Source organism: Pituophis catenifer, unplaced genomic scaffold (assembly GCF_029215685.1).
Source record: "Pituophis catenifer annectens isolate HBS135680 unplaced genomic scaffold, rPitCat1.0.hap2 SCAF_3, whole genome shotgun sequence".
Lineage (NCBI taxonomy): Eukaryota > Metazoa > Chordata > Lepidosauria > Squamata > Colubridae > Pituophis > Pituophis catenifer.
Window position 1 is genome coordinate 35,979,061 of NW_027256883.1, and position 14,844 is coordinate 35,993,904.

General features: G+C 37.7%; 1 protein-coding gene across 1 annotated transcript in view; it reads right to left on the minus strand.

Annotated features, from left to right (window-relative positions):
- Window positions 1-1,358: 1,358 nt before the first annotated feature.
- KCNB2 (potassium voltage-gated channel subfamily B member 2) overlaps window positions 1,359-14,844 on the minus strand; it is a 171,148-nt gene continuing 157,662 nt past the window's right edge. Inside the window, exon 2 of the mRNA XM_070942213.1 lies at window positions 1,359-3,500. Within this exon, the coding sequence (XP_070798314.1) occupies window positions 1,359-3,500 (2,142 nt within the window). The remainder of the gene's footprint in view (window positions 3,501-14,844) is intronic.

Below are 14,844 nucleotides of genomic sequence, written 5' to 3' on the forward strand. Positions count from 1 at the left end.
TGCATGTTAATTGCTATAATTACATGGAAATGGTGATAATTTTGAGTAAACCTATCTGCATTCAGCGTACCTTGTGCAAAATTGAGGCATTCAGACATTTTGCTGAATAAGCACAATTATACAGGTTTTACACATTTTTAAGCCCTATACCACAGTATATGGACCACTGTGGCCACAGCATACTCTAAGCTAAACACAAATAATCTGCATTACTTCTTTGCACAGTGTGTGAACCTCAATAATCTCCTCTGAAAGATAAATTTTCTGACTTCTCATACGTGACAATTCTTTCGGTTGATTCATGGAATGATATTGGTACAGCATTCTGAAACCAAATAGTAACTAAATTGGGATGAAAAATGATGTGCAAATGACACATTACTGTTAAAGAAAACAGCAGATATACAATAACAAGAAGTCTACAAATAGTAAGATTTTAACAATAATGCAACATTACAACATTGTTAAAGTCTTACGATAAAATAATCATTTTCATGTCATTTGGCACATTTTATTACCATAAAAATAATTGTATTTCTTGTAATGGATTTGTATTTGCTTTCAATTTGGCATGTATGACAAAAGTTCAATTCCTGGTCATTAAATCTTGCAGAGTCTTAAGAAGTCCCCCCCCCGCCGCCCCCCCAAGAAGCTGCAAGTGCATCCATGACATCTATGCAAATAAAAATAATTGAAGCTATGGTTCACTTCACAAAGAAATGAGAAAACACTGCAATTTTCTTAAACAAACAGCGTACATTGAATGGGGGTTTAAAGAGAAAACAAGATAAGTAAGATGCTCTAAGAATAAGCTGCAATTCTGCAACATAAGTCTATACAAATCCTCCAGACAGTGGACTTGAAGGAAGTCTCTGCCCCAAGAAATCTGGTTTTTTGTTTTTGTTTTTACAAATCCTTGACGACTGGAGATGTTCCAGCAAATCCAACTTATTTACAAAATGTGCATTTTGCAGACTCAAAGCACCTTATTTCACACTATTATTAACATATGAATCAACATTTCATCCTTTCATGTGCAAATTCTGAAATTCAAAAGGAAAAATAAAAGTTAATTAAAATTATCTACAACCATAAATGAAAGTATTAACAGTGTTAAGCATTGCAGAAGATCATCTCTGAAAAGAGCATTTTATTTTACTCAGTTCTTGTTGCATTTTTCCTGATTTACCTTTTGTTAGAAAAAAAAATGTTTAAATTAAATTGTACTTAAACTAAGTAAGTCTTCATGCCATGCAAAAATATTTTATTTACTTTCGAGGCTTCCCTTTTTTAATTCATAGGCATTGCTAATTCCAGTTTTAAGAAATAAGTTTTGTCATTATTGCTGTCCTAATTAGTCACATGCTGGTTTCTCTGGCGGGACAGTAACCAGGATCACTAGGATTTGTATGGATTTCTGGGGGAAATAAATGGTTTTCCATTTTGTGACCTTCTTGATTATTGTCCCCTGTTATTTCCCTTCCAACATGATAAATGTCTTGAGTGCAGTTATGACTCAAATGTTTGGGTGAAGAAGAACTGACTTCAGAGTCCTCTGTTACATAGTTCCCATCCTTAAGTTTATCCCCAAAGCAGTTTGCCTTGATATCCAACTGCCTGTTGTGCCTTATGCCAGGGATTTCCAAGAAGTCATCTTCTTCACCAGTGTCTATTTCAGTAAAACTTCTCTCCTTGGAAGGGAAAGAAAAACGTTTCTGCTTGGGGAACAAAGGGCATACTTGCTTAGAAGTTCCAGAAGAATCTGCACCCAGCACGGGTCTTTCTCCCTGTGGTGAATTCTCTTCTAAGAGGATAGTGCTGATATGCTGAGGGGTATATTGTAGGAAGTCTCCTGTTGCCAACACTGGCAATGGCCTTGTGGTGCTTGGTGGGGTTTGTGGAGCACCGCCTCTGTTTTCCTTAAAATTAACTTTAAGGGACCTTGATTTTAAAGGGTTACTTCCTCTGAAAGAACTTTTGGGACTCTCCATGGCATTGTCAAAGTGAAAGTGACCATGAAGGAGAGGATGAGGACAGCTCTCAGAGCTCATCATTGTATTTGAGGAGTAATCAAAACAGGTATCCCTGGGAGCAAACGTTTTATCTTTCATAAATGGTAAAAGCTGGGAATCTTTTGCTGTTTGGTCTTCTAAGTGGGAAAACTCAATGGGAAATCTTAGTTGCAAATGAGAACTGGAATATGGAGGAAGAGGTGACCGTTCTGTCTCTGTGAAATCAGTGGCACAGCTGGCAAAGCTGTCAATGCTAGAAGTGCTTCTCATATCAGGGATGACTTCTTTGGGTCCTGTTATAGATGCATCTCCTTGTCCAGTAACCTCTTCCATTTCTATCTCCTCCTCATAGAGGGGAGGTTTCACTGAAGGGCCTTGGTAGGTGGAGTTCAGATTAGGCTGAGACTGAGTTTTAGTAATTTCATTATATAATATTTCAAGTTTCTGAGCACTCAAGTGTTGAGGACTGGAGGTTGCTGCTGTATTGTTTAGCTGTTCATGTGAATCTTGCTGGCTCACTTCCTGGTATTTGTTCTCCAAGGATTTATTAGAACTTGTCTCAGACATTGTCCTTCTGGCCCATTTCCAATGACTTGGAGATAAGTGGTTGTCATCGGGAGTTTCCTTTGAATTGGCTGCTTCCTCAGTTTTATCAGTATCAACAGCTACATCAATCAGTTCCATACTGCGAGCAAAGGCTTCTTTTAAATTCATTGAGATAATGCTTCCATTTCTCTTTGCTCGTTCAAGCGCTTCCCTTCTTTTAATGGCTTTCTCCTGCCGCTTTTGCTCCTTGTAGAACTCTGAGAAGTTGTTTACTATGATGGGAATGGGTAGGGCTATTACTAGCACTCCAGCAATGCAACACAATCCACCAACTATTTTACCTAATAAAGTTTTGGGATAAATGTCACCGTAACCTACTGTGGTCATAGTGATGGTAGCCCACCAGAACGATGCAGGAATACTTGTAAACTTTGTAGCATCTTCATCTTTTTCAGCAAAAAACACTAGACTGGAAAATATCATAATTCCCATAGCTAAAAATAGTATCAATAAACCCAATTCATTATAACTCCTTCGTAAGGTAAATCCTAAAGATTGAAGTCCAGTTGAATGTCTAGCAAGTTTAAGGATCCGCAGTATCCTCATGATACGGAATATTTGAACTACACGGCGGACATTTTGAAACTGCAGCACACTTTTGTTGGACTCTGTGAGGAAAATGGTGACATAATAGGGCAAAATGGCTAACAAATCAATGACGTTTAATGGACCTTTGAAGAACTTCCACTTGTTTGGAGATGACAGAAAACGCAAAAGGTACTCCATAGTGAACCATGCTATACACACTGCTTCAACATGTGCTAGCTGAGGATTGTCATTTAGTTGTCCAAATTCATCAATTACTTGAAGCTCAGGTAGAGTGTTGAGTGACAAAGCAATGGTGGATAGTACAATGAACAATATGGATACAATGGCCAAAATCTGTTAAAAAGAAAGATAAATAAGAAAACTGTGGTTAACAAATCACAAAGAATGCTTATATTTTAACCAAAGAAATAACACAATAATAGAATTACAGGCTGTCCCAAAGTTGCTTTTTCAGGAGGCAACTGAACTTTCATGTTTTTTTCTTTTGAAGACGTTTCACTTCTCATCCAAGAAGCTTTGTTATCTCTGACAGGATAGTGGAAAGACCTGTCAGAGCTGAAGAAGCTTCTTGGATGAGAAGCAAAATGTCTTCAAAAAAAAAAAACAAGAAAGTTCAGTTGCCTCCTGAAAAAGCACCTTTGGGACAACCATGACCTAGATGACTGAGAATCTCTACAGAGAATTATAGGCCGCTGTTCTTGACTCATTGCAATTAGATATGCTTCTCTATTGCCAGTACCCCTAACTAATTCATCTGAAGTGCTAGTCCACAATAATAGTTCCACTGAAAACCTAACTTATGCTACAATGCTATCCTAAATAATTCCAAAGGTGTACATATTTGGGAATAAGATCCATTAATACAACTCAAATTATTTCAAAAGCTTAATTAGATTATACAGTTCAGCATTTTTTTCAATCAGCTGCTTTCCAAGAATAGTACATTAGACCATAACTCCCAGTTCATAGCAAGATAAGATATTTTTTCCTATTGTTATCCTAAATTGTGTGCCCAGTAAATGTTTGATGTAACAAAAAAAGCAAATGAAATTTGTTCCTGCTAAATGCATATTGGACACATTTTTAATTGCAAACATTCTAACTAAAGTAACTAACTAACTAAACTAACTATCTTTCAAAAGCAAGTAGAGAGCTAGTTTTGGGAAAGCCTGGAAACTTGTTTTGTGTACTTGGCTACATTGGCCAGAAGTGGAAGTATAAGATTCAAAGAACATCACTTTAATGAAGGCTGGCTATGAGTCATTCTGAATTCTGCATCATTCTAATATAATCTCAGTAGGTATATTAAAAGATATGACCTTTTTAAATACAAAATTGCCACAAACCAAAATAACTATTATTTTAGTGACTTTTTAAGGAATTGCCATCAAATGTTGTAGGCTGCATGCCTAATTTTAAATTTTTTTTAACTTAACATGAAAAGTAATCACAAAAATGTAAGGTGCAAAGTTCAGTATTAATGCTGAAAAGAAAAACACAGAGATATTTGATTGAGCTGTCCACAATTGTAGTGCTGAATATTCCCCATGGGTTTAATGTTAGTACTTAGTGGTACTTACAATTTAGCAATTACGGTATATGATTTTACAAAGTTATGTTTGTTATAACTTCATTATTATGTATTATTATTATATCATTATTATATATATATGTAAAGAAAGAAGCAGACATTCTGCGAGCTCAGGAACTTAAAATTTTAAAATATTTTTTTAAAAAACTTGATAAAATTGTGCTAAATTAGACTTATTATTTATTTATTTCAGGCGAGGCTATCCCATCCACATCAATGTTGTATCTTCTAGAGAGTTGCCAGTGTCTCTCAGCCCAATAAAGCGGAGGGCAAACTATGTATGCTGCTTTGATCTCCTCTACAAAATGGGAATATACTTCTAATCAATTAATGTATAAATAGACAAATCTTATAGAACCCTTTAAAACAGATTAATTACCTGATAAAAACTTCAAGGTCACCTAACCTTCATCACAGTTCAGTAAGTACTGAAACTTTTGCAGATCTGAGAAGGCATTGTGAATTAATAGAAGGAAACACACACACACACACACACACACACACACACACATGCGCACGCACACACGCATGATTTTATGGAAATTTAGGAATAATTATTCTAAGTAACTTATTGAGTATGGTGCAAAATAGCCATAGAGTGTAAAATAATGATTGTATAGTCAAACATTTGCATCAACACATATTTTAAAAAATATGTTAAAAATTAAAAACTTACTGCATCCTATCCATTAAAAACACTGGCTTTCAAGTATTATTAATTTGGCCTTATTTTTACCACTTGAATCAGAGAATATGCATGCTTCTAGTTTTACATTTCCAATGTAGTTGAAGGCATCGTAAGCCAAAGTTCTTTTTTAAATCTCTAACTATTGTAAGTTTGACAAAAGCATAATAATATAACACGAACACAAAAGTGGAACTTCTCCAAATAACAATAGGTATCATTGTCTGTCAGCAGGTTTTCTTGTTCAATGACATATTGAATATACGATGCTTTAAACTATCATTATTTTTCAGATTTGTCCTTGGCTGATTCCTTAGTTGCCTGGCAATACTAAGGCTGATTTCAAAGCTTCATTCCACTGTAAAAAGCCTCAATTCTATGCACATATACAGAAGAATGAAGACAATATGATTCATTCAAAGGTAGGATTGTATAGATTGAATATCTGTATAGGGGCGGGTTTCAAAACCCGTCGCTACCAGTTCGCTTGTGGGCACGCGCATGCAATGCTTCTGCACATGTGATGCTTCTGCGCATGCGCAGAAGCGTCCAGGAGGGTGGGCGGAGCTCCCGCCGCTGACACTGCTACTGGTTCACCTGATCTGGGGCGAACTGGTAGCAACCCACCACTGATCTGTATATTTGCAGTGGTAAACATAAATAATTAGTTTCTAAAACTATTGGAACCATGGAAAATGCTCTAGAACAGTTGTGGGAAAAATCTTGTTGCATGCAATGAAGTTCTTGTTAACAAATGTGCCATGTGGTTTAAGTCTGGAATACAAAATATATGAAAACGACTCAATTACACATAGAAAACCAATATATTAGAACCAGTATTGTCATTTTCATGTTGCACTTTTTGAAAATAATGGAATCTTCTTCCAATATTATTTGTTACCATACAAAAATGATCTTGCACAAAAATTCTTAGTAGAATTCTTGTGAATTATTTTCAACGAAGTTTTTCCTATTTTCACCAGAAGATGTCTCTACTATACCATCCTGGAATTCATGACAGCAGCTGCCCTTGGAAAGATAACAATTATAATAATGCATCTCTTTCTCTCTTCTCCCTACGAAAAAATGTTTTTCCTTAAAAAAAAAAGGCCTTTCTATCAATACTTATATCCTTGCCTTTGCTCAAAAGATTATTTGTTGAATTCTGTGCCAGAGTCCCACATCTCTAATAACTTGAAAATACTTTATTTCAGAAACATCTCTTACAGTCTCCCATCCCCTGTAAATCTAAATATTCTATGACTAATTGTAGATGACACTGAGCTGCCAGGAATAGCCAACACTCCAGAAGACAAGCTCAGGATCCAAACAGATCTTAACAGACTTGAACAATGGGCCGTATCCGACAGCATTACATTTAATGTGGAGAAAAGCAAAGTTTTACACGCAGCCAGGAAAAACCAAAGATACAAGTACAGATTAGACAAAACCTGGCTCAAAAACAATAACTGTGAGAGGGACCTTGGAGTCCTAGTGGAAGATCACTTAAGCATAAGCCAGCAGTGTGCGGTGGCAGCCAAAACAGCTAATATAATTCTTGGTTGAATAAACAAGAGGCATGGAATCAAAATCATGTGAAGTATTAGTACCACTTTATAAATCCTAAGTAAGACCACATCTGGAATCCTGCATCCAGTTTTGGTCATCACATTACAAAAAAGATGTTGAGACTTTGGAAAAAGTTCAAAAAAGAGCAACTAAGATGATCAAGGGCCTATCTGAAATGGTACAGGATCTCTTGCTTTTTTTTTTTTTTAATTTGATTTATATGCTGCCCTTCTCCAGAGACTCAGGGTGGCTTACAATGCATTAAGCAATACATGTAGCCTTCATACTTTTGTATATTTATACAAAGTCAGCTTATTGCCCCCATAATCTGGGTCCTCATTTTACCTACCTTAGAAAGGATGGAAGGCTGAGTCAACCTTGAGCCTGGTGAGATTTGAACTTGCAGTAATTGCAGGCAGCAGATGTAAATGGATGTTAATAACAGTGCTTTAGTCTGCTCAGCCACCGGAGCTCACTTCAGCAGAGGGTTGGACTAGGAAACCTCCAAGAATCCCTTCCAGCTTTATTCTGATTGAAGTGACTACATAGGAAAATGTAATATAAATAATGCACACTACAACCTCATGTTTGAAAATAATATGTATTAGCATAAGTTTCATTTTCTGAAGACTTTGGGAAGTTGCCTATTTACCATCTTAAAAGTATTAGGTATTATTTGGGATGATAAGTTTGAAAAGTTGCCTAGTGAGTTTTGGTAGTTTCAACTCTGGACAAAAGTAAGATTAATTGCAAGCTTAAGAACTTAAAGAACATTAAATAAACAACAAAAACTAAATAAGATTTTTATCTAATAAAGTTACAAATGGATTCAGAGTCCAGTTAAATTTGGAATCTTGTCTTTTACTATGAGATTTTGGAATTAATATAAAAAAATAATAGCTTCTTGTGATATTATTAGAATTATTTTGGCTATCTTGGCTCATAACAAAGATAAACATATTTATGATTTTAGAAACTGGACACTAGATGGAACTAAAGAATCTAAGTAGAAGGGAAAACAATAGAAGCTTCTTTTTAGTGTCAGTTATTGTATAATTGTATAAGGAGCTTACAAAATGACATATAATGTGGAAGTATTAAAGGATATCTTTTGAGGATGGAGCCAGAAATTGATAACTATCATTATCAACAGTGTCAGTAATGATGTCTGATTCTATGGATAGATTACATCCAAAAGATGCTAATGAGGAAATGACAGATGAAAAGCAAATTTTGTTTGACATGAGAAAAAAAAGTTTCTAAAGTAGAATTACAAGTGACAGGGCAAGAGAATGATTTGGAAAAGGACACTTTATTGGATATTCTGGCTGAAGTTTTAAAAATTAAAAGAGAAATACAAATGGCAAACCCGGAATGACTCTGAAAATATTGTCTATTGGATCTATAAAAGAGGCTTGTTAAACACTTGAAGAATTGTGCAGAAGAGTGAAATTAGATACTACAACAATATTTGAATAGGATAAATATTGCGACTGTTTGAAGTAAAGGAAGGAGTATAAAGTTAGTTTATTTGATCAAGATTAATAAGACATTTATCTGTAAAGTTCTGACAAAAAATTACAGACTTTTGCTGATACCAGGAATAAAAATTGATGTTTTATAAATTTGCTTATAGATAAAGGATTGGATAAGAGATGAAGATATATCTGCAACCTTGGGGGTGGGGAGGGGGGAAGAGGTACTAATTTGTATACTTATAATGAAAGTGGGAAGCAACTTTTTTTTACCATATTCCTTTCTTCTTTTTTTCTTACACTGTTTATTCTTTCTTACTAGTCTTTTCTTCTTTTTTAAGTTTGGTATGCGTTAGTTTTTACCCCGTTTCCCTGAAAATAAGACTCAACCAGAAAAAATAAGTCCTAGCATGATTTTTCAGGATGCTCGTAATATAAGCCCTACCCCAAAAATAAGCCCCAGTGCCAGACGGGTGCATTTAGTACTTTATTTCCCCCAAAATAAGACCTAACCAGAAAATAAGCTCTAATGCATCTTTTGGAGCAAAAATTAATATAAAACCCAGTCTTATTTTTGGGGAAACACAGTACTATTGCAATAAAAATACTTAATAAAAAATATAAACTAAAGAAAACAAGCTTGAGAAACTTGTATTTCTGTGCTATCCTGATTCCCAGTAAAATTCCTTCCTTCCTTCCTTCCTTCCTTCCTTCCTTCCTTCCTTCCTTCCTTCCTTCCTTCCTTTCCTTCCTTCTTTTCCTTCCTTCCTTCTTTCCCTATTTTCTGTTTTAATAGCCTGACAGACAGTTGTTGGCTGACATCTCTGCATTGTTATTATAATAGGCTCTTTGCATATTACTTGAATTCTTCTACCCTTATAATCATAAAATATAATAATGAACTATGACTGCAGCCACTAAAGACTCACCTGATTTTGTGTTGTTGAGTTTCGTTTACACCTATCGTTTCTACTTCCTATCATTATAGGCACAGAAAATCTTTCTTTAGACTAAACTATGCACTTGTTAAGTGATAGATGCTGCAGGATGCTCAGCTAAACCAATCTAGTGCATTCTTCCTATCTTCTTTGAGTAACAATACTTGTGGCTACCATACACCTGAATATAATTGAATGTTTTTGCTTGTTTGCAAAAGTAAAGGTAAAGGTTTCTCTTCCAGTCATGTCCGGCCCTAGGGGATGGTGCTCATCTCCATTTCTTGGCTGAGGGAAACAGCATTGTCTGAAGACATTTTCTATGGTCCTGTGGCCAGCATGTCTATATGCCAAAGGTGCACTGAATACTGTTACATTCCCACCAAAGTGATACCTATTAATCTATTTGCATTTGCATGTTTTCAAATTTCTAGGTGGGTAGGAGCTGGGGCAAAGAATGGGAGCTCACCCTGGTGTGTGGTGCTTGGGTTTCGAACCTGGGCTGTCAGCTTTCCAGCTGACAACTCAGTATCTTTAACTGTTGAGCACAGAAATAACCTGCATTGGACCTGAAATGACACTTTATAATGATAAAACCCTTAATGGTAGACCCAGGTTTAAACATTCTAATAAATGAGGGACAGGAAGGTAAATCTTTCAATTCACAAATTTTACTGGCTTGCATCATGCCCTCCCAAATGTTGCTAACACGGAGAAGTTATAATAGGTGTGGCCAATGGTGAGGGATTCTGGAAGATGTAATCAGTTCCTGAACTACAACTTTGAGTATGCCAGGTTCATACTCAATAGTTACTGTATTTTTCAGAGTATAAGATGCACTCCCCACCCCCCCGTAAAAGAGGATGAAATTTGGGTTATACACCAAATGTAGCACCACCCACCTGCCGGCCCCCACCCTTTGGCCTCTGCCTCCCAGCAATTTACCTTCTTGCAGCAAACAGCAAACAGCCCATTTCAGCTTCAGCACAGCCTTATTAGCACAAGCAGCTGATTGTCGGTTGGATCGGCCTCCTGACCCTCAGCTGTTTCAGGCTGCAGGGATTGCCATTACCTATTGCTGGGCAGGCCTATGCTGTTTGCTGCAAGGAGGCAAATTGCTGGGAAGCAGATTTTTTTTTTTTGTGCTAATCAGACTGCTGAAAATGAAAATGAAATTAAAGGATGATGTTTGCTGCAAGGAGGCAAATTGCTGGGAGGCAGAGGCAGAGACAGATTTTTTCCCCTTGTTTTCCTCCCCAAAAAGGTAGGTGCGTCTTATAGTCCGGAGTGTCTTATACTCTGAAAAATACGATAACTTCCTTTTGCTACTTTTCTCCAACCAGCTTCTGTTACTCTTGATATACATCACTTAAAAGTCTCAGATGTCCCTCACCTTATATATTATGGCATAAATTTGGATTTCAATAGGTGTTTTTTCAAATGTATCAACTTTAAGATGTGTAGACTTCAAGAAGTCCCCAGCTAGCATGTTACAAAAAACTGAGTTCAATGATATCTACATCATTACAATTACACTTTATAACTGCATTGTATTCAGCAGTTATTTATATCTGAATAGAATTTAAGCTTCAGTGACTTCAGTGGAATTTGTTCACAGGTAAGTCAATGAGGGAAAGTAAAATGATTTCAAAGAAAAATCTTTTAGTATATTGTCTTTTACAATCCAGTAAGCTTTTAATAAAAAAAACAGGCAGTCCTGAACTGTGAAGATAAATTCATCACATAAAACAATCAGTAGAAATGTCGATGAAATGAAAATGCTTAATCAAAATTTTATGATAGGGCAAAGTTTATAGACTAGGACAGTGATGGCGGCACCGAATTCCCAAACCGGAATGCGTGTGCGCCGGAGCCCCAGAAACTCAAAGACCAGCTGGCCAGTGCGCACCGGAAACTGGAAGAGCAGCCGGCAATGACATGCATGCCCACAGAGAGGCACGCATGCTAGAGGTGGCTCTGCATGCCACCTCTAGTACGCATGCCATAGGTTCACCATCATGGGACTAGGAGAGCCCAATTAAAATACACCTGGTCTCTAAGCATTCTTTTTTTGGGGTAGATCTTATAAAATATCAGGTAATGAATGAGTCACCATCATTTTCATTTCACCCCGAGTTCTACTTTACTTCAGCCCAGAAGTGTTATTAGGGAAACATGATAAGGGATAAATCAATGAAGATTTGTGTTATTAGGGAAGTGTTATTAGGGAAACATGATAAGGGATAAATCAATTATTGATAATTGCTTTGGAACACTAGTGCAAGACAGAAAAAAAAAGTCCTGCTCACTACTACATGAGCACGAAAAGTCTGTTAAGGATGGAAGGAACAGGATTTCTTCAAACCAGGAGCTGAGTCATTCCCTACGTTTTGTTTTAAGGTATACTGCTGAGTGTGGCTCTATTTCTTTTTAAAGTCCTAGTACCATGATGGTGAACCTATGGCACGCGTGCCACAAGTGGCACGTGGAGCCATATCTCTGGGCATGCAAGCATTGTCCTAGCTCAGTTCTAGCGCACATGCGCATGCCAGCCAACTGATTTTTGGGCCTTCCACTCCCACTGGAAGTCAGGAAACGGGCCATTTCTGGCCTCCAGAGGGCCTACAGGGGGGGTGGGGAAGGCCATTTTCGCCCTCCCCAGGCTCCTAGAAAGCCTCTGGAGCCTGGGGAGAGTGAAAAACGGGCCTTCCGGTCTGACCAGAAGTCGGGAAACGGGCTGTTTCCAGCCTCTGGAGGGCCTCTGGGGGGGTGGGTGGGAAAAGCCTTTTCCACCTTCCCAGGCTCCTAGAAAGCCTCTGGAGGATGAAAAATGGGTCTACTGGGTCTACTGTGCCATTGTATGTCATCATCGTGTGCCAAAGCGGGGGGAGTGCAGGAGAGGGTCGTGCGTGCATGCATGGGGGGGAGCATTGAATTATGGGTGTGCGCGCGACTCCCCCTGCGCTCCCCCTGCTTTTGGCACGGGACGGCATCATTTCCTCGTATCTATTGACTAATTAAAATGTTTCTTATCCATTGAAATAAGGTCCCCTCGGTTTCATTTTTGATACCAGTAACCCTACAGGATCTACTATTTTATATGGAGTGCCCCTTTACGGGGGGAAGTGGGGGGGGGGGAAGAGAGGAAGCAATTTATTGCAATATTTAACAGAACATTTCTGAAGCATTGTGATAAAACTATACACATTATACAAGCTGGAGAAGAATGCTTCCTAAAGCATGCTCTACTATTAATCTGTTGTTCTGAAGCATAATCATTTAAAGGTTGAATGAAAGTTTGTGAAAACAAACTTGATCACAAATAGAAATGATGTTAATTATCTAGAATTTCTTTCTTCCCTTTGAAAATGCTCAATTAGACATGAAAGGGATAAGAAAAGCTGATCTTTAGTAAATGTTTCATAAATGTTTTCAGACTTATGTTTGGGGAGGGGTGTTTCAACTTGCCTTCTCTAGGCTGAATCAAAGTCAGCCTAGAAGTTCATGGCCACCACATGGACTTGATCATGGTTCAATTTACAGTTTGTGGAGGGGGGAAGAGAGAGAGGGAGAAGGATATTAGATCTGCACAGTGATGATATGAACTGGATGTTGTTACCAGACCCTTGACATGAGCAGATTACTATTTGGTGGACTTGGAGTTTTCAGCAGTTGCTTCCCACTGCAGTAAGGAAAGATCAATTTATCCATTCCAGATACCAGAGGGAACTTGGAGCAGACCTGAAATTCTGTAACTAAGTTTTGGCTTAACTGAGGTCTTGGAATGATGGCAGCTTTGGATAAGATTGTGTCTGGATGGATTCTCTGAGTTCATGGATCCCAGAAGACTTCCTTGTTCTTTTAGGAATTCAAAGATGAAACAGCACAAGAGATGTCTAGAGCATTACCAGAGGAAGCAAAGAGTGAATCTGACAATGCACAATTGTCATTCAGATTTCCTTGGAACTGAATTCTGGCTATGAAGGTCCTATGGAATTGACTGGAGCATGGTCTTCCTTGGTTATCTGGGGAGAATTTGAAACTGTTACTCCTGAGCAAATGGATAGGGTCTTTGAGATTTTGAGTTCTACCATCTGTCTTTTAGTTTCATGATCCTTCCACTGATTAAAGCCTTCTAGAAGAAAACATGGAGCCTCTGCTATTTTAAATTATTTGTTGTCTTATGGCTTTTATATCTCTAAGGCAGTAGTGGGTTTCAATTTCGGTTGCTATCGGATTGCTCACGGGTGCACGCTCACACGCACGCACACTTCTGCACATGCGCAGAGACATCTAGGCGGGTGGGTGGAGCCTCCCACCACCGCCACCGGTTTGCCCAATCCAGGGCGAACCGGTAGCAACCCACCACTGGTCTAAGGAGATTCTATGGCTTTTCTATGGCTTTTTGCTGTGTTATTTTATGGATGAGTTTTGTTAGCTGCCTAGAGTTTTTAGGTTCATTTTATGTTATTTAACTGTATCCTGCCTTTATTATTTTTATAAATAACTTAAGGTGGCAAACATATCCTCAACAACAACCCTGTCATTTGGGTTGGGCTCAGAGAGAGTAATTGGTCCAAAGTCACTCAGGTGGCTTTCATGGCTAAGGTGGTACTTGAACTCATGGTCTCCTGCTTTCTAGCCTGGTGCCTTAATCACTAGACCGAACTGGCTCCAAACTGATTAATGTACACTTTTGAAATAAATAGTCATTTAAAAAAAAAAAAACTTGAATTCTCTACTGCTATCTATCTCTATCCAGATTGTTCAGCCTGGTTTTGTTAGTCCTAACCTCCCTGTTTTCTAGAGCAACCAACCACGTGTGTTCAAAGGTACAGAATATAAAGTAACAACCTTTGTGCAATGTTATTGTTTAAACAAATACTGCATTCAAAAACCATGTTGTTTGCTTTTATTCCAAAATCTATACATAGATGCACTATCATTCTACAAAACTGATATGTATTACTTAAATAGTTGCTTTTATTGGTTTTCACTATCCATTTTTATTGATTTTATTTATGTTATTGTTTTTCTTACAGACACTTTGTAGGTTGGTATGAAAAACAAACATTAATAAGTAAATCAATAAATACCGAATAGGGATCATTCTTATAAACAGAAGAACATTGACAACGACAGTCCCTAAACTCCACTGAAGATGTTACCTAGCCTGGTAACAAAATGTTCGGAAACCAAGCTACAAGCTCGGAGAATGAGCCTTCACCCTCATAGGAATCATTTTCATTTCCATCTAAATAATATTAGACCAGCACAAACCCATCTAGGCAGAGTCTATTAATTTTGAAGCCCTTATTGCAGGGGTGAAATCTGAATTTTTTTACTACCGGTTCTGTGGGCGTGGCTTGGTGGGTGTGGTGTGGCTTGATGGGTGTGGCTTGGTGGGCCTGGCAGGGGAAGG